This window comes from Eriocheir sinensis, chromosome 35, assembly GCF_024679095.1.
Source record: "Eriocheir sinensis breed Jianghai 21 chromosome 35, ASM2467909v1, whole genome shotgun sequence".
Taxonomy (NCBI): Eukaryota; Metazoa; Arthropoda; class Malacostraca; order Decapoda; family Varunidae; genus Eriocheir; species Eriocheir sinensis.
This window is the reverse complement of record NC_066543.1, coordinates 15,901,229-15,920,289: the sequence shown is the minus strand read 5'-3', so window position 1 is coordinate 15,920,289 and position 19,061 is coordinate 15,901,229. Positions and strand designations below refer to the sequence as shown.

At 43.3% G+C, this 19,061-nt stretch overlaps 1 protein-coding gene across 1 annotated transcript in view; it reads right to left on the bottom strand.

Moving 5' to 3' along the window:
• Window positions 1–1,725: 1,725 nt before the first annotated feature.
• The window catches only part of LOC127007487 (zwei Ig domain protein zig-8-like), a 104,692-nt gene continuing 87,356 nt past the window's right edge, over window positions 1,726–19,061 (bottom strand). Inside the window, exons 4-7 of the mRNA XM_050878571.1 lie at window positions 12,214–12,302; window positions 6,178–6,305; window positions 4,850–5,015; window positions 1,726–3,668 (exon numbers count right to left, since the gene is read on the bottom strand). Coding sequence (XP_050734528.1) covers window positions 3,472–3,668; window positions 4,850–5,015; window positions 6,178–6,305; window positions 12,214–12,302 — 580 coding nt within the window. The 3' untranslated portion in view covers window positions 1,726–3,471. The remainder of the gene's footprint in view (window positions 3,669–4,849; window positions 5,016–6,177; window positions 6,306–12,213; window positions 12,303–19,061) is intronic.

Genomic DNA, 19,061 nt, shown 5'->3' with positions numbered 1-19,061 from the left:
AATAATAATAATAATAATAATAATAATAATAATAATAATAACAATAATAATAATAATAATAATAATAATAATAATAGTGTTAGTATTAGTATTAGTGTCAGTATTAGTATTAGTATTAGTAGCAGAAGTAGTAGTAGTTGCTGTTGTTTTAATAATGATAATAACAAAAATAACAATAATCTTCGTTTCTATTCATCCTTTGTCAAGTTAATTAATTCGCCTCCTCTGTATACTCCTTTAAACTCCGTAGTGGGTAGTAGTAGTGGTGGTAGTCTTAGTCGTAGTAGTAGTAGTAGTAGTAGTAGTAGTAGTAGTAGTAGTAGTAGTAGTAGTAGTCGGAGAAGGAGGAGGAGGAGGAGGAGAGGTAGAAATAGCGGTGGCATGCATAGTCACGAGCTTAGTCTCTTAGCATCCATTCCATTGTGCCCTCGTTCAAGGCTGTACACACACACACACACACACACACACACACACACACACACACACACACACACACGTATGGCATCTCCATAACACACTGTCCTTGGTCCTCATATAGTACAGCTGTCAATGGGGTGAATACAGAAAAGTTAACAACCAATAAACCGATACAGGAGGCTGGGACAGGGAGAAATACTACTATACCGTTCATGATAGACGATACAAGGAATTAAGTCACCCAGGAAAGATCTGCTAGTGGCTGAAGTTTATTAGTGTTCAGTATATGGTCTACGATGATCCAGATGTTAGTTAGTTAGAAGAAACTCAGTCGTAAAAAAATTATATATATATCAACAAAACAAACTAACCGCGGTTTGAAAAACGGAACCCCCCCTAAAGATAAATCAGCCAAATTATTGTTAGTTAAGAATAATGTAACCTTTGAAACATCAGGCGTAACACTCCACAGTCTTCAAAGCCGACTGTCTGGCCTTCACCACCACCACCACCGCGAGAGGGCTGATAGTGCCGCTCGTAGTGCGACGCAGCGCACAGATCCGGATATCACCACTCATCTCAGTCCGGCTCAGATAAAATCTCAGGTCACTGCAGCAGCCTTTCGGGCCATCTCACTTGACTTGAGGGATCACGTTGCCACATGCTCTCGTTCCGCCACTTATTACACAACAGCCACCAAACAAGAGCCTTTAGTCCTCCCTCCCAGGACAGCACCGCACCTTGTCCACCACCTACACAGGGTGCGGCTCGGATTTCTGTGTGCATCACAAATATATGACCGCCGTGAACCTTGTGAACACTGCCTTGAGGAGGACCATGAACCTCTTCTCCACTATCAGCTCCGATGCCCAGTCACGCAGCATCTCCGCAATTACCCTCAAGACCAAAATGCATCAGATACAGAAAAAGCTGCAGTAGTCGTCACCTCGTCGAGGACCGAGTCACTTCTTGCCCTCTGCAAATATTATCCTCCACCGCGCTGAGTTCCCATGTATTACTGCCCTTCACTGACGGCCTCATAGGTTACCCAGTGTATCTTTACCTCAAAAGAGGCAATATTAACAACAACAACAACCACCACCGCCGCCGCTACTCAGTCCTGTCTCTCATTCATCCTCGCTCATTCACGCACAGAAACACACACACACTTGATACACGAAAGTTGTACAAAATTATGAAATATGAAACAATATATATATATATATATATATATATATATATATATATATATATATATATATATATATATATATATATATATATATATATATATATATATCACCATAAATTATCACCGCCAAATCTATGTGTTGTAGATTCCTCAATACTTATAATTCAAGCTTTTCGTTCAGTTCCGTCCCGTTCACTCATATTATAGTCTCGTTGTGGAAAAGTTTGACTATAACACCGCTTTAACATTTTTTTTTTTTACAGTAAAGGAAGCAGCTGAAGGGCAGAAACAAATGAAAAAAAAACCGCTACAAGCACTGCTCCTATAAACGTCCTCAACCTGTCAAACGTTTTCAAATCTTTCTTCTGTCACTCTCGTTCATTCATGACGAGACATTCTGAACACATGAACGGCGTGTACAAAATTATGAAAGTATCACATCCTCCTCCTGCTGCCGCACCGTCACCACCACCGCCACCAGCGCCTCGTCGATCCGTGTTTCAAGCTGTTCATTTTCGGAGTTCCGGCGTTTTCTGTCCCAACTCTCTCGTTCGGCGTCGCTAATTGGTACACACAAGTTATATACACATGAACGAATGGATACAAAATTGTGGAATATATACAGACTAGTTAGTCAGAGCAGCAGGAACAGGACCATCACCACCGCCACCACCACCACCACACAGCACGCATACAACAACAACAACAATAAGTTTTGAAGATTATCGAAGCGGCAACAAACGATTTTGGAAAGAGTGAAATAATTAGAGGGAAGCCTTAGATTACGTATACACCTTCCTTGAGAGTGCCTTCAGGGGCTGGCTGCACACACACACACACACACAGACTCAGGTGACTTTACAAAGGTACATAAGTGTTTCAGGTATAAGTGCCGACGAGACACACACACACACACACACACACACGCACACACACACCGCTGCCCTTTGGATAATTAAACACGCATACCAAAAACTAAAAAAGTATCATGAGATTGAATTTGTGAGCTGTGTGCCGCATATGATTCCCTTTGCTTCTTAAAGGTGTGCTCGCCGCCGCTGCTCGCCTCGTATATCACGCCAGAGCAAGGCCCGGGGATCCAAGGCCCATTGCATGCACCAAACTGTCCAGTGCATCACCAAATCGCTACCCAGCACGCCACTCGCACGGCAGCCCCTCCAACACCTGTCCTCGCGTGCATGCCTCTCCCCCGCGCTCTAATCTTCTTCCCAGTTGGATTGAATATTCCCTTTTTTTATGTTTTATTTCGTTCTCGGCGAAAGGGAAAGCATCTGTGTGCGTGCGAGACATATTTCAAACATTTCGGTGTCCAAACGCACATATCTGACAAGGCTTTCTTTCGTAGGAGTAGGTAGTTTTATGACTCCTGGTGGTAGTTTGACCATTCTTCTGTAACATGAACCTAAAAAAAAAACACTCATTGGAACCCGATTGACATTCTTTTCGGCCTTGGGAATAGCTGATGTGAGAGGCAGAAGCTATTGAGCATACCGACCATAGCAGCGAGGCAATGGTGCCGTGACGGACAACGCGCTACACACACCACCGCCACGCCATCTGTCAGACGCAACATAAAAATGAAAAGAAAAAAAAACACGTAAACATTTTCATCAACGTTGTAGTAATCCTTCCCGTTTTCGTTCCTTCCTTCTACTTCTCCTTGGATGGTCAGAGAACAGGTAAGTCAGGTTCCCATCGGGCTGGACAGGTGCGGCCACACGTACAGCTCTGCAGGGCTTATGGAATGGCGCTACACCGGGTAAGCGGCGCCCTGGCAGTCAGGAAAGGTATTTTACACGAGAGGGAGACGCGATGAGGACCTCCTTCCCTCACGCTGCTCTTCAGGACGCCCGCTTGGAGGAGGCACCGAGGGGAAGGAGGGGAAGCAACAGCAGGGGCGGCAGCGGTAGGCGGACCCCCAGCAGGCAGGAGGCGGCCAGCAAGGGGAGGATGGTGAGGGCGGCGGGGGCGTGGTGTGGGCCCCGGCAGCGCGCACACCCCGGCGCGGCGCTGGTCTGCATGGCCGCTGACTGCTCCCCTGCAAACACACGCTTCAATGGGCATGCCGCTCGTGTATAGCAAGACGAGGAGGGAGAGGAGCCAGAGGAAAAAAAGAAGAAAGGAAACAGGTGCAGAAAAGAGAAGAAAGGAAGGTAGAAGGTGCAGAAAAGAGGAAAAGTAGAGTAGAAATGGATTAAAGAGTTAGGTAGAGCAGGAGTAGCGCGCGTGGAATCGGAAGATGATTAACAGAAGTAACAAGATGAGCAGCCTAATCTAACCTAACGTAACCTAGTCTAACGTAACCTAGCCCAACCTAACCTAACCTAACCTAACGTAACTTAACCCAGCCTAATCTAACGTAACTTAACCTAGCGTAACGTAACCTAGCCCAACCTAACCTAACCTAACGTAACTTAACCCAGCCTAATCTAACGTAACTTAACCTAGCGTAACGTAACCTAGCCCAGCCTATCATAACCTAACGTAAGCTAACTTAACACATTCCTTCCTTCCTGCCTTTTCCAGTTAATACCAAAGGAGAGACGCGTTCACGGCACTCGGTGGGTGTTGCTCAGCTGGTGAAGGCGACGCTGACACACACAGGAACTGGAATCGTCCCTAGTAAGTCATTCCAAGTAATTTACCTTTCCGGGATGCCGTTACAGATCATAAAACTGTACGTGACGACTTCATTAAATCACTCGTAACGGTATTTGGTTTCTCTAATGACCCTACTGGGCTCTGGATCATCTGAGCAATGCCAATGTGAACAAGACAAAACACTGCATCTTTTTTTGTGTGTGCTTGTGTCGGTGAATTGAATGGAAAAATGGCAAGTGTTCGACCTTAGATTTTCTTTTCAACCTGCAATGTTTTACAATTTTAAGCTGTACTGACTTTGTGCCCCAAATTATTAAAACTTATCCTAGTCTACTGTACTTTCGCTATCTAAGTTGGTATAAATATTAATGTCTGGACCACATCAGGGCCTTTTTGAATAATTTTGTGTTTTAAGTGAGAGGGTCTGTCCGGAGGCTTAAGTTAAGACCCAATGCCACCACCACCACCACCACCACTAACACCAACAACAGCACCATCACCACCACCACGACCACCACATGTACTCAAACACAAATGGCCCATGCATCGATCACTCCTTAACTCTCTCCCCCCCCTTCCCTTTCTCTACTCAACGTCACCCCAACAGTCATCCCTCACCGCTCAGCACGTGTACCCTGACGGAGGCCGGTCGGGCGTTGGAGGGGCTGCAGGTGTAGAGTCCCGAGTCCTGCACCTGGGCGTCCCGCAAGGTGAGGCTGCTGACCGTGGTGTCCTTCTCCTCCCACACCGTCACCTCCACCTCCTCTGTTCGAGTCCTGGCTTCCTGTTTGATGACGAGGAGGAGGAAAGGAGGAGAGAGGGGAAAGGAAGGAAGATAATGATAAGGAGCGAAGGGAGAAGAAAATGATACGGAGAGGAAAGGAGAGAAGAGGATGAGTGGAAGAGGAAAACCACAGGAAACAAAAGGAGGGGATAGAAAGAGAGTAAAGAAAAAGATAAGAAGAACATAAGAACATAACCACAAATACCCACAGAGATGGCTCCCCTTTTACAAAGCTCACGACCCGAGAGGAAGGAGGATAACGATAAGAAACGAAGGAAGAAGAGAATTATACGAAAAGGAGAGAGATAAGAAAAGAATAAAAAAGAAGGAAGAGGAGAACCATAGGAAACAAAAGGAAGGCATGAAAATACGAGAAGGAAAGAAGGAAGGAGAATAATGAAAAGGCACGAGGGAAGAAGATAATGATATAAAAAGGAGAGAAGATATAAGGCGAAGAAAAAAAAAGGAAAAGGAAAACCATAGAAAATAAAAGGAGGGGATAAAAATACGAGAACGAAAGTGATGCAAAAAGAGGAGGAGGAATAATAAAAGTAGAGAGTAAACAAGAAGGAAGGAGAGGAAAGCGATACGTAACAGAGGAGAAAGATACAAAAAAAAAAAGGAAAAGCAGGGAAAAGAAGTTGAGGGTTCAGGCACATCGGCAATAGGAGAGGGTCAGAGGAGGGAAGTAGAGTAAAAGTAGTGGAAGGCAAGGTATGAAATAGTAGAAAAAAAGGGAGGAAAACGAGAATGGAAAACAAACAGGAAAAAAGAGGGAAAAGTGGGTCAGGTGAAGGACACGAGTGAAAATGAGTTAATTAAGAGTGGAAAGAAACTTGAAACTAACACGAACTAGAATCAACCAACCATTTGATAAGCATTTTTGAAGTTGACATCCGAGAACTTTAACTACCATTACTACTACTACTACTACTACTACTACTACTTCTACAACCACGGCCCTCATATCTCTCCTATCGTTGTCCTCTACCCCATCACATCCCTCCTCCATTTTTGTTCTTATGTTCTTACTTCTACTTCTACATCTACTTCTACTACCCTTACAACCAACCTCATATCTCTCTTCCCTTCATCGTTTTCCCTCCCCCTTATTTCTCTTCTCTATCACTCTCTCCCTCCCTCCCTCCAGCCCTTCTCTCACCTTCCTCTCGTGGTACCATAGGAGGTGGTCGGCTGGTGCAGGGGCGTCGACGACCTGGCAGGTGAGCCGCAAGGTCGAACCCGTGTCCAGGAACAGCTCCCGCCCCGCCGTCACCACCGCCCGGGGCTCTGTGATAATAATAATAATAATAATAATAATAATAATAATAATAATAATAATAATAATAATAATAATAATAATAATAATAATAATAATAATAATAATAATAATAGCAGTAGTAATAACAATGATATGAGAAAGAAGAAGGAGAAGGAGGAGGAACACAAAGGAAGAACAAACAACAGCAGACCTGATGGTCGTTACGAGGCTGTTTGTGACAAGCTACACTAACTATCTAATCAAAGGTGGAAGATGAAGGACAGCAAAGGCGAAGGCTCCTCCCCACCCCCCCATCCCTCTAGCCAAAGCTGGCAGGAAAGGAAAAAGAATCATGCAGCATGGAAAAACTGCATGGAGATTATGTAGGAAAGGAGGACAGAGGACGAGAGAGGAGAGAGAGAGAGAGAGAGAGAGAGAGAGAGAGAGAGAGAGAGAGAGAGAGAGAGAGAGAAGGGGGGGAGGGTGAGTTGATGTTGACGTCATATGCAATCCGTGAATTAATTGTAGAGAATTGTTTTTATGTTTTATTTTTTAACACAAACTTTTATCAGTCAGAGTTATTTTGTTTTACTATTTATTTTTTCCTTCCACACACACACACACACACACACACACACACACACACACACACACACACACACACACGCACACATGAACCCGCTCCCTCACCCTAGCCGAAAAAAGCTTGCATATCACCTTACCTTCGTTAATTAAACAGTATAGCCACACCTTTGAGCCATACTGCGTCACCTGCTTCATTTTTAGGCCATCCAATATCCCTCAAGAACGGCAGCAGCGACAACAACAACAACAACAACAACAACAACAACAACAACAACAACAACAACAACAACAACAACAACAACAACGTCAACTTTCCTTATGCATACTTCTGTTATCTTCAACATATTAAGCTTTCCAATTAATAACAATTTTTTTCCATTCCCTTCTTCTCGGTTCCTCCTCTTCCTCTTCTTCCTTCTTTCTCTCCCTTCATCATCTTTTTCTCCTCTAGTACTTCCCCCCTTCCTCTCTCTCGTTCTTTCTTCGTCTATTTCCTTTTCCTCGGTTCTTCCCCTTTTCCTTTCTTCCTTTCTCTCCATTCATCTTCCTTTTCTGGTCTCTGCTTCCTGATACTTCTTCCCTCTCCCTTCCATTTACCTATTCACATCTTGGTCTCTCCTCCCCTTCCTTCCTTCTTTCCCATTCTCCCTTTCTTCTTCCTTTTCTATATTTCCTTCTTCTTCTTCCTTCCTCTCTTCACCTATTTCCTTCACTGCTCCTCTTTCCCTTCCTTCCTTCTGTCCCTTCCTTCCCTTCCTTCTTTGGTCTCCTTCTCCTGGTACTTCCTTTCTCTCTTCTTCCTTTCTCCTTTCGTCCAGCTTCCTTTCCTCTCCATTATCTTTGTCCTCTGATATCTTCTTCCTCTCCTTCCCTTGATTTCTCTCCTTCCTCTTCCTTTCATCTCCTGCGTCTCCCCGTCCTCTCCTCTTTTTTCTCCTCTTTCCGTGTTCGTTGTTGGTCTTTCCTTCCTCCTTCTTTCTCTTTCCCTTTCATCCATCTCTAGCTCTCTTCTGCCATATCTTTACTGTTTCTTTCTTCCTCTCTCTCTCTTTACTTTCGTCAATAATCTTCCTTTTCCCAGTTTCTGTTTCTCATTCTATCATTATGAATAGAATGAATACAAAGATAAGCATATTCTTTGATTTAACTCTAGGATGTTTCGTGGATCATTAGTATAAATAAAAACAAAAAATCCGGATAGGCTACTCTCGCGGCACAAAAACAGTCCCTCGCCAAGTTTGTACCCCACATTTGGTGATGTTAGGTGCACCTATTCCTCCCCGGCACGATGCCCCGCCCGTGTCGTAACCCGCACTGAGAGCTTGGCCTCGCCGGGAAGTTCTGAGAGGCGGTCATCTTGAGTCTCCTATAAAAAAGCGCTTTCCGTCGCGGTGTTTTGGTGGGCTCTCACAGCGGACAGGTGCACTTGCTCCCCCCCCCCTCTCTCTCTCTCTCTCTCTCTCTCTCTCTCTCTCTCTCTCTCTCTCTCTCTCTCTCTCTCTCCTGATTTTTCACGTCTTGTTCCTCCTGCTCCTAGTCCTCCTCCTCCTCCTCCTTCTCTTCCTCCTCAAGTTTCTAGAAGACAATAATATAATCTCCGACACCCAGCATGGCTTCAGAAACAAGCGCTCCTGTCTAACGAATTTATTAGACTTCTTCCAAGGTATATGTAAGAACTGGGATGCCCACATCCCCAGTGATGTTATATACCTGGACTTTCAGAAAGCCTTCGACAAGGTACCGCACGAGCGACTCCTTAAGAAACTGCACTCGGCGGGCATTGGAGCCAATCTGATCGCGTGGATAAGAGATTGGCTCACCGGCAGAAAACAACGAGTACTACTCAACAGACAGCCTTCCGATTGGCTTCCAGTCACTAGTGGAGTGCCTCAAGGGTCAGTGCTGGGACCCATACTCTTTATCTTATATATCAATGATCTAGAATCAGGACTGAAATCCACAATATCGAAATTTGCTGATGACACCAAGGTGGGTGGCAAATGTCCTTTAATGTTGACAAATGCAAAGTCATGCACACTGGGTTCCCAAATAGTAACCACACATACATCATGAATGGGAAACCTTTGCAGGCGATGCAGGAGGAAAAGGATCTTGGAGTCACTATCAGCAGGGACCTGAAACACGCGAATCACTGTAAAAAAGCGTATAACAAAGCCAACACTATGCTCGGGTTCATGGCGAGGCACTTCGAGTGTAAAACACCAGACATGATGCTGTCCTTGTATAATTCCATGGTAAGACCGCACCTCGAGTATGCAGTACAGTTCTGGTCTCCTAATTATAGAAAGGACATTGATTTACTGGAAAGGATTCAACGACGCGCCATGAAGATGATTCCAACCTTAAGGGCTCAACCGTACGAGGAACGACTCAAGCGACTCCATCTCTTTACATAGGAGAAAAGACGCCTACGAGGGGATATGATTCAAGTCTTCAAGTGTCTGAAAAAGTTCAATAACGTCGATTACTCCAAATTCTTTCAACTGCAAACCAACTCAAAAACTAGAAATAACGGTTTACCCATTCAGTAGAGTCGATGTAACACAGACGTTGGAAAGAGTTCCTTTTCAAACCGAGTCATCCGCCACTGGAACAATCTTCCCTCAGAAGTAGTAAATGCGAATACCATCAACTCTTTCAAATATACCTAGAATCGACCGTCATTTCGCTGCGTCGGGAGTAAACTGAATATCGAGGTGCTTTCATCTGCTCCTCAATATCGAGGTGCTTTCATCTGCTCCCCAGGCCCCAAGTGGCTGCCGAGCAGATTAAATCACCAAAGCGGGCGACCTCGTAATGAGCCAGTAGGCTTTATGTGGCCTGCATTTCCATGTTTCCATGTTTCTATGTTAAATCCTCCTCCTCCTTCTTCTCCTCTCTTCTTGTATATGAACTTGTTTTTCTTGTTCTTGTTCCTCTTCCTTCCTCTCTTATTCCATATTCCTGTGTCCCTCATTCTCCTCTTTCTCTTTTTTTGTGTGTTTGCCTTTGTTCCTCCGCTTTTCCCTCTTCTGCAGGACCTGCCTCTTCAACACACACACACACACACACACACACACACACACACACACACGTACAGACACTACCAAAGCACCACACAAAGGATGCTGCTGATAATGATGGTGTGTGTGTGTGTGTGTGTGTGTGTGTGTGTTACCTCCTTTAATACTCCTTTTTTTCCTCCCTCTGCTTTTCCTCTGTGTTTTTTTTCCTCGCTCTCCCTTGTCCTCTCTTTCCTCTTTTTTCTCTCTCTCTCTCTCTCTCTCTCTCTCTCTCTCTCTCTCTCTCTCTCTCTCTCTCTCTCTCTCTCTCTCTCTCTCTCTCTCTCTCCAATTAGTCACGATATTTTATTTTCTTCGTGTTTTTCTTCTTCCCGTTTTCCCACATCGTTACTTTCAGTTAATTCTCTATGGTGGACTTTTATATCTTGTTTTATTTTCTCTTGTGTTGTTGTTTTCCTTGACTCGAGTATAATATCTCTATTGGGCACTCTTCTAAACTCTTTTTTTTTTTATCGGGGCAGTGATTAGCGGGCTTTTTCTTTCCTCAATTATTTTTTTTTGCCCTTCAGCTGCTTCCGTCCCTTCCTTCGTATCACATATCAGTATCCAGCCATTGTTTATTTATGGTTCACCGCTGTATGGTCGCTTGAGTCGTGTTGTTCCTTCTTTCATTCATTGGTGAAGTCATTTATTCCTTCGCTCAACAGTTTATTCATGTATGCAGTTATTTTTGTATGTATGTATGTATGTATGTATGTATTATTAACTTATTCGCCTTTTTATTTATTCATCACTTCACTCATTTCCATCCGTTCATTCGTCCACGTCCTTCCCTCTGCCGTTCCCTGGTCGGCGACGTAGTGTTATCCCGACGCGAGAACAGACGACATCGCGGCTGCCCATGACGAGTTCTCCGCAGAGGTTTCTAATGACTCTTATGTTTTGCAAGCAGGTAAAAATGACGACACACTCCGAGGAAATGCTGCCTAAATACCGTTGACTTGCGGCTTTTTTTTTTTTTTTACAACAAAGGAGGCAGCTCAAGGGCACACAAAAAAAGAAAACAATAATAAAAAAAAAAGCCCTCTACCCAGCAGTACATGACTAAATCACCAAATATCACGATCTCGGGAATACTTCCAAGGATGTCTACTGCGAATTAGTTCTACAATAAGACCTTCAACATTCATAGCCGCCTGAAAACATCTTGCAGCGAACTCGACGTGGAATTACTTGACTCTTTTGATCATTTCTAATACCAGGGTTGCGAACGAGAGGAAACACCCTACCATTCTCTCTCCCTTCACCGGCTTAGCCAATACTGACAGCACGTGCATAACGCTAATTATCGACCCTTTATTCATCTGTCTGATACCTCTCATCCTCCCTCTTTTCCTTCACGGTCCCACGAACACCACAACAAACACAAGGCGAACAAGAGGATGCACCCCACCATTCTCTCTCTCCCTTCACCTACTTGGACAATGCTAACAGTAGGTGCATAACGCTAATCGTGCACCCTTCACTCATCTACCTGATACCTTCTCGCCTCCCTCCACTCCTTCACACAGGCTCACCTACACCAAAGCAAACATACGAAGGGAGAGGAGAGGGAGCATTTCGCCACTCTCTCTCTCTCTCTCCGACCAAGACAAGCACAAACACGCGTGGAAGCGAAAACGAGACCGATGCAAATGTGAGTTGCCCCCTAAAGATACCGGCAGCCATATATGAACGATAAAATGAGACATGTGCAAAGAGACTGAACTCGATGGCAAAGTCGCTGGTAACTGTGGACGGCGTATGCTTTCGTCTGTTATCATGTTTCTTAAGTTCGTATCCTCAGACGCTTCCGCCTCTTACTATTTTCTATGCACGAAAAGACAATTAAGCGGGTTCTCATGAGTGTTTCTTCACGTTCATGGTACAAAAGAAGGGTGAAACTGCTACCCCTGCCTCCCTTCCCTCTTCAAGATCGGTATTCTCAGACGCTTCCGCCTCTCATGTCATATATTTCCAAAGGCTAAAATGGAGTTTAATCGGGTTTTCATGGGTGTTTTCACGTTTAAGGTACAGAAGAGGGGTCAAACTACCACCAGGGTCATAAATGTACCTCTGGAAATGCCCAATACCCCTTCAAAAACCCTGTCAAATGTGAGTATGTAAGCGGCGAAGCGTTTGAGAATATCCCAAGACTCCTTACTTTGCACTCCCTCCCTGTTTATCTGCCTGTCTGTTTGTCTCCCTTCCCTCCTCAAGACTCCACACGGCACACTCCCTCCCTCCTTGTCTGCTAGCCCTCCTCCCCTCCCCTCTCTCAAGCACTCACCGAGCACCTGCAGCGTCGTCAAGTGGGACACCGTCGGCTTCGTGTTGATCTGGCATTCGTAGGTCCCAGAGTCGCTGACGGTGGGCGACCTGGCGGAGAGAACGTGTGTGAGTGAGGGCCTGAGAGGGTTTGTTTAGAAAGGTTTTGATGGAAGGAAGTCAAAGGAATGAAGCCACCGTAGAAGGAATATAAAAGAAGGAATGAGGGTAGGCAGTTATATGGTGCAGAAGTCTTGTCAAATTATCACTAGACCGATAGAACTACCCACGGACACACCCACAACCACCTCAACGACAGCCTCACCAACAAATAAGTATGAGAGAGTAACCCCTGAAACTGAGAAAATTGGCCTGTAGCAGAAACACTTGAGACGTTAAGCTTGATACCAACGTTGCCAGATTGTCGTACTCAGCCTCTTATATTTACCAACTTACGACCCAAAAACTGTCTCCTGGGCCCCAATAACTAGATTCATTTATATCTATCGTTAAAATAGTTAATTCTTGATGCTTCTTGGCAATAGTTAGGCGTCAAAAACCGGTAAATACTGTGCTCTGAGTACGATAATCTGGTAACACGGCTTGATACTCATGCTATTTGCTGGCTATTGACGATTTGATGAGGGCAACGTATATGAATGTAAGGTAAGACCTGTACAGTGTAGAGAGGCAGAAGAAATGAAGGTAAAGTAAAAAATAAAGAGATAGTAGTCTTGAAACATCTATATTGTGGTTCCTGGCTACATGCGATCTGAGGGGAGATAACATGCGTAGGTTTGGGCCTGATAGAGTCAATTTAGAACTGTCAAGGTGTAGGGAAGGCGAATAAATAAAGATATGGTTAAAACAAAGCTTGATGTGGGCGATTTGACGGAGGTGACGTGTGTGTGTGTGTGTGTGTGTGTGTGTGTGTGTGTGTGTGTGTGTGAGCTTGCATCTGCTTTCACGTACTGGGTAGCAAGTCGAGGTGATGAAGTTAAAAATGTAAAAGCAAAATATGGAATAGTTCACTTTCTGTTTATTCTCGTCGCTACATGGCTGCATAGTTGACCTGAAGGGGAGAGCACACGATAGACAGATAGACAGACAGAAAGACAGATAGATAAATAAATAGAAACAGAGAGAGAGAGGGGTGGGGGGGGTGAGAAGAGAGTTTTGAGTGTTTATTTGCATTCACACACATGGGGGAAAGTCGAAGGGATAAAGGCAAAAAAAAAAAAAAAAAAATAAAGTTTTAAAAAAATATGACAGCGTCGGTCGGGCTCTCTGTGTTGATTCCATGCAAAGGCACCGGCTGTCTGCACGGGAGCCAGCAGGTGACGGGAGAGGACAGGTAGGCGAGCTGGAGTTTGCGAGTGTTTATTTACATACACAGTGGAGGCAAGTCGAGGGGATGAAGGGAAAACAAAATAAAAGGTAGAAAGGGATGGTCAGACTGGTGTTGATCAGGACTCGGTCGGGGCAAGGGTGAGGGCGGGGAGAGAGAGAGATAGGTGCTGAGTGAGGAAGTATTTGTGTGTGTGTGTGTGTGAGGAGGGCGTGGGGTGAAGGAGTACGTGTGTGGGTGTGCGTGTGTGCCGGTGTGAGTGCATGGGTGTAATAGATGTGGGTGTTGGTGTGAGGGGGTGTTTGGTGGTGTAGGTTAAGAGGGTGTACACAGTGAAAGGGAGGGTCGAACAGTGTAAGGGTGAAATGACGGGGGTGAGGTGGGAATTGATGACATAGTGTGGGGGGGGGGGTTAGGGGGGAAAGGGGGAAAGGGGGGTATGTGTTTATGTCTAGCGGTGGGTGTGTTAGTATGTGTTTATTTACCGATGCTGACGGCGGTAAGTTTACAAGTAAAAATCAAAGAAAAACATAAAGAAAAGAAACTAAATGAATAAGGGGAAGAGGAATGAAATGAGTAACAATAAAAGGGGAGAAAGGGGAATGTCATAGACGGGATACAAGACAATAGTAGTAACAATAAATAGAGAAATAAAAAAATATTGGATGAGTTTGAGGGACTGATGAACGTACAAACAAAGTCACGGATGTTAATGACAAAAAGAAATAAAAAGGCAACAATTTATTATTTTTTTATTTTTTTTATTTTACGTTGCAGCCTCTTGCGCCGGTAGGCTTCTTCCCGGTGGGGCCTGATGGTCGGCCCAAGTTTTCGCGGTGGGGCCTGATGGTCGGCCCAGGCCGTTAATGTTAATGATATCGATGATGGGCTCACTTGTAAAATATCAAAATTTGCTGATGACACAAAAATCGCTAGTAAGGTAACTACGACACTCGACGAGGAAGCATTGCAATCAGATCTAGATCGACTTGCACGTTGGGCCAGTCAATGGAAAATGAAATTTAACGTTGACAAAAGTAAAGTGCTACACATCGGAAACAATAACAGTCGCGTTCAGTACGTAATGAATGGCCAACAACTTTCTGCAGTAAGTAAAGAAAAGGCTCTTGGAGTCACAATATCAAGCGATTTAAAGCCCAGGCAGCATTGTTCAGAGGTAGTTAAAACCACAAACAAATTGGTTGGCTTCATTGGACGAGTCTTTATAATAAATCGGAAAAAAGTAATTTAAAACTGTATAATTCGCTGGCTCGACCCCATCTAGAGTACTGTGTACAGTTTTGGTCTCCCTATTACAAAAAAGACGTAGAAAAGTTAGAACGGGTTCAACGGAGAGTAACAAAAATGATTCATAGGTTGAGAAATTTATCTTATGAACAAAGGCTTAAAGAAGTAAATATATTCAGTTTATCAAAACGAAGAATGCGAGGCGATCTAATAGAAGTGTTTAAAATGTCTAAAGGATTCAGTGATATCAATGCTTTACAATTACATTTACAATTGATCGGTCAAATAGAACAAGAAGAAATAACAATTTCAAGAAAGGTGGTAAAAGATTCTCGTCGCACGAAGCCAAACACTATTTCTGCAATCGAGTCGTTAATGTTTGGAATTCTCTACCCTGTGATGTCGTTGATAGTACAACAGTTACGGCCTTCAAGAATAGATTAGACAAATATTTTGAATCCAACCATCAACTAAGATATTACTCATTGTCGTAATAACGTTAAGTACTTTCGAATACTGGTGTCCTTGTCCGTTTTAACCGCCCGGTTAGTGGTAACAGTAATGGAAGTTCTTTCCTCTTTCCTACATAATTTCCAAGCAGTTTTTCCATGCTGTATGGTTCTTTTTCCTTTCCTGCCAGCTTTGGTGGATGGAATGGGGGGGGGGGGGGGGTGTGGAGGAGCCTTTGCCTTTACTGTCCTTCATCTTCCACCTTTGATTAGATAGTTAGTGTAGCTTGTCACAAACAGCCTCGTAAGGAACATCAGGTCTGCTGTTGTTCGTTCTTCCTTTGTGTTTCTTTGTGTTCTTCTGAGTTTTGGGAACTTTGCAGAGGTAGTTTTATGACCCTTTTGATAGTCTGATAATTCTTTCGCACCATGAAGCATACAACAAAACAAATCAAAACAAAGCCCTCGTTAACACGCCGATTGATCTCCTTTTCGGCCTTTGGAAACCGTTGACATGAGAGGCGGAGGCGTTTGAGAATTGGCTAAAACCGACCTTTGTGTATCTGTGTCCCTGTGTCTTTGTCCGCCAACCTCTTTGTCTCTTTCGCTGTTTATTATATCTATCTATGTGTTGTGTGTGTCTCTTGTTTTCCTGGTCTTTACTTCGAAGGTTTGTCATATCGATGTCCTTGTCATTTATATATTAGTTTTCGTCTCTCTCTCTCTCTCTCTCTCTCTCTCTCTCTCTCTCTCTCTCTCTCTCTCTCTCTCTCTCTCTCTCTCTCTCTCTCTCTGCACTCCTTTTATTTATTTCTCTTTCTCTTTGTTCATCTCCGTTTTTTTTTTTATTTCTCCGTTTTCCATTTTTTATCGCCTCTCTCTCTCTCTCTCTCTCTCTCTCTCTCTCTCTCTCTCTCTCTCTCTCTCTCTCTCTTCGATCTTTATTTATTCATCCATTTCTTTGTTCATTTCATCTTTTTTTATTTCTCCGTTTTTCATTTTGTTTATCGTCTCTCTCTCTCTACTTTTATTCGTTTGGTTTTCTCTTTTTATTCATCTCGGTTTTCTTATTTCTTTGCCTTTCCATTTGTTTATCTTTTCTCTTTCTATTCCATCTTTTACTAATTTGTCTCTCCCTTTGTTCACCTCAGTTTCCTTCTTTCTTTGCCTTCCTCTTTATTTATTCTCTCTTTCTTATCCACCGTTAATTTATTTCTCCTTCTCTTTTTATTTCATCTTTTATTGATTTGTCGTCTATGTCCATTCCAACTTTCTTTTCTCTTTCCTTTCTTTAATTTTCGTCTATTTCCACTATTTATTTGTCATTTTTTTCACTTTATAGTTTTCTTCTCTCTCTTTGCCTGTCTCTTTGTTTATTGTGTCTCTTTCCGCTACTTTTATTTATTTTTTTGTTATTTTTTTTGTCCTTCGCTTCGTCGGTTGTCTCCTCCTCTGTCGAATTCATTATCTCAGCTTTTTTCCACATTTTTTCAAACCCTTCCTCATTTTTCTCGCTCGATTGTTTCATTTCAATCCACTCAGCTCGCCTTACTCTCTTTCTCTCATTTCTCTCCCTTCTTTACGCACTTTTTGCTATCTCCGTCTCTTCATTTTTCTCCCCCTCCATTATGCTTTTATCTCCTTCCCTCTCTTTTTCGTTAATTTTGTTTTCCTCCATTAGAATGATTGACAATGCCTTCTTTCTTCTCCTCTTTCCTATGTATACCATGAACATTTTATCTACGCACACTTTTCGCTTTCATTTTTTTTTATCTTTCTTCCTTTTATTTTTTCAACTTCCATTCTTTCCCTTTTCGTACAACTTTAATATCTCCTCCTTTCATATCATTCTCTCAATTTTCAAACTTTCCTTATTTTTCACACACTCTCATTTTTCTTTTTCCTCAATTTCCTTTCTTTTCACCCCTCGTACAATTGTTATCATTCCTCTTTTCATCTTCCTTTATCAATTTCCCAACTTTTCTCCAATATACCACAATCTTATTTTTTTTTACATATTTTCATCTCATTACTTTCCTTCCTTTCCCTTCCCTCCCTACCTCTCCTCCGGCCTGTCTTTTTTCCCCCCTTTCTTTCTCTCTTTCCATGATGATTTACTGCCTTTTTATGCCGTGACCTCGTTCATTTCTTTTTCTCTCTGCTGTCGCTATCCTCACGCTTCTGATTTTTCTTATCCTGCTCTAACCTCGCTCACACTTCTTCGTCCGCTTCGTTTTCAGTTTCAGCGTCATCAGTCTCCATTATTTCACTGCAGGACGTAATTTCCACGCGTTTCTGTTATGTGCCTCCAGTTTCAGGCTTCGATGTAAACGTTCTGTACACTCCTTGCTTTGATCACGCCATCTGTTGAACGACCTTCCCTTGGGTCATATTGTGTCACTTCTTTTGTCCATCTGTTGTTCTCCTCCCTACGTATATGTCCTGGCCGCTGTCATTCCTTCGTTTTAAGTATAGAACAGCCAGTATTGTTGGATGTAAGAGCAGAAAAAAATAAGTTCAGTACTAGAAACGTAACATTTATATAAAACATACCCTCACTTCTGCCTTACCACCTACAAAAAAGATTCATTGGATGAGTATTGCCGCTTTCGTCTATTATTTCTCTTCTGTAATAAATCACCTGTTTTTCTTATTCATTATTGTGATTTCTAGGACTGGCCTCTTCATTCCTCTTTCAGCATTTCTCAATTTCCTCTCCAGAGACTTGATTTATGTCCACGTGCATTCGATCCAAGTGTCGCGACGGAGAGAATGCCTTGATTAACAGCCTTTTGTTTCAAGCTCAACGGTTGGCAGCCTCTCGATATGTTACCTTAATTGTTTTCCGAGAGCACGATGTAGCCTAGTCCGGGTTCGAGTGAGGAATTTGCTCACATCAGTTGTCGTACGTATGAATATTAATTGATTCCGTTTGTCGTCACTTCCGCGTTTTCTGTCACACTTCTGCTATCTTCATTCCGGGGCTGAGGGCTTGAGCCATGCAGTTCATCGTTGGACTCTTCAACACTTCTACATATTTCGCCTCATGTTGTCGCTGCCGGGTTTTCTGTAATACTGCTTTCTTCACTATCATGGGGCTGAAGGTTTGAGCCATACAGTTAGTGCATCGTAGGGCTTTTCCACACTTCTAAATATTTCGCCCCTTGTTGATACTGTCGGGTTTTCCGCAATACTTCTGGTTACTTTGCTCTGGGGATGAAGATTTGAGCCATACAATTCACCGTAAGACGCTTCAACAACTCTAAATATATCGCTCTTTTTTGTTACTGTCGGGTTTTCTGTCACACTTCTGCTATCTTCATTCTGGGGCCGAGGGTTTGAGTTATATAGTTAGTTCATCGTAGGGCTCTTCAAAAACTCTAAATATTTCGCCGTTCGTTGATACTGTCGGGTTTTCTGTCACACTTCTGCTATCTTCATTCTGGGGCTGAGGGTTTGAGATATACTGTTCATCGTAGGGCTCTTCAACACTTTTAAATATTTTGCCCCTTGTTGTATTATCAGTTCACCGTTTGGTTACCTTATGGCACGCAGTATACTGTATATGCATCTGCTGTGCTGTTGTTTTACTCGTCCTCTGCCTATTCCTTATCCTTTCTTCTCCTCTCTTGTTTCATCCTTTTTCGTCTCCCATTTTCCATTACGTCTTTATCATGTATCCTTTTCTTATACCACTCGCGTCCTAGGGTATTTCACTCCTAGCTATCCCTACTGTCCTCCTGGCTTCACATTCGGTCTTTCCTTCCTTCTTTCATCCTTTCTCGTCCCCCATTTTCCTTTACGCCTCTATCATCTATCCTTTTC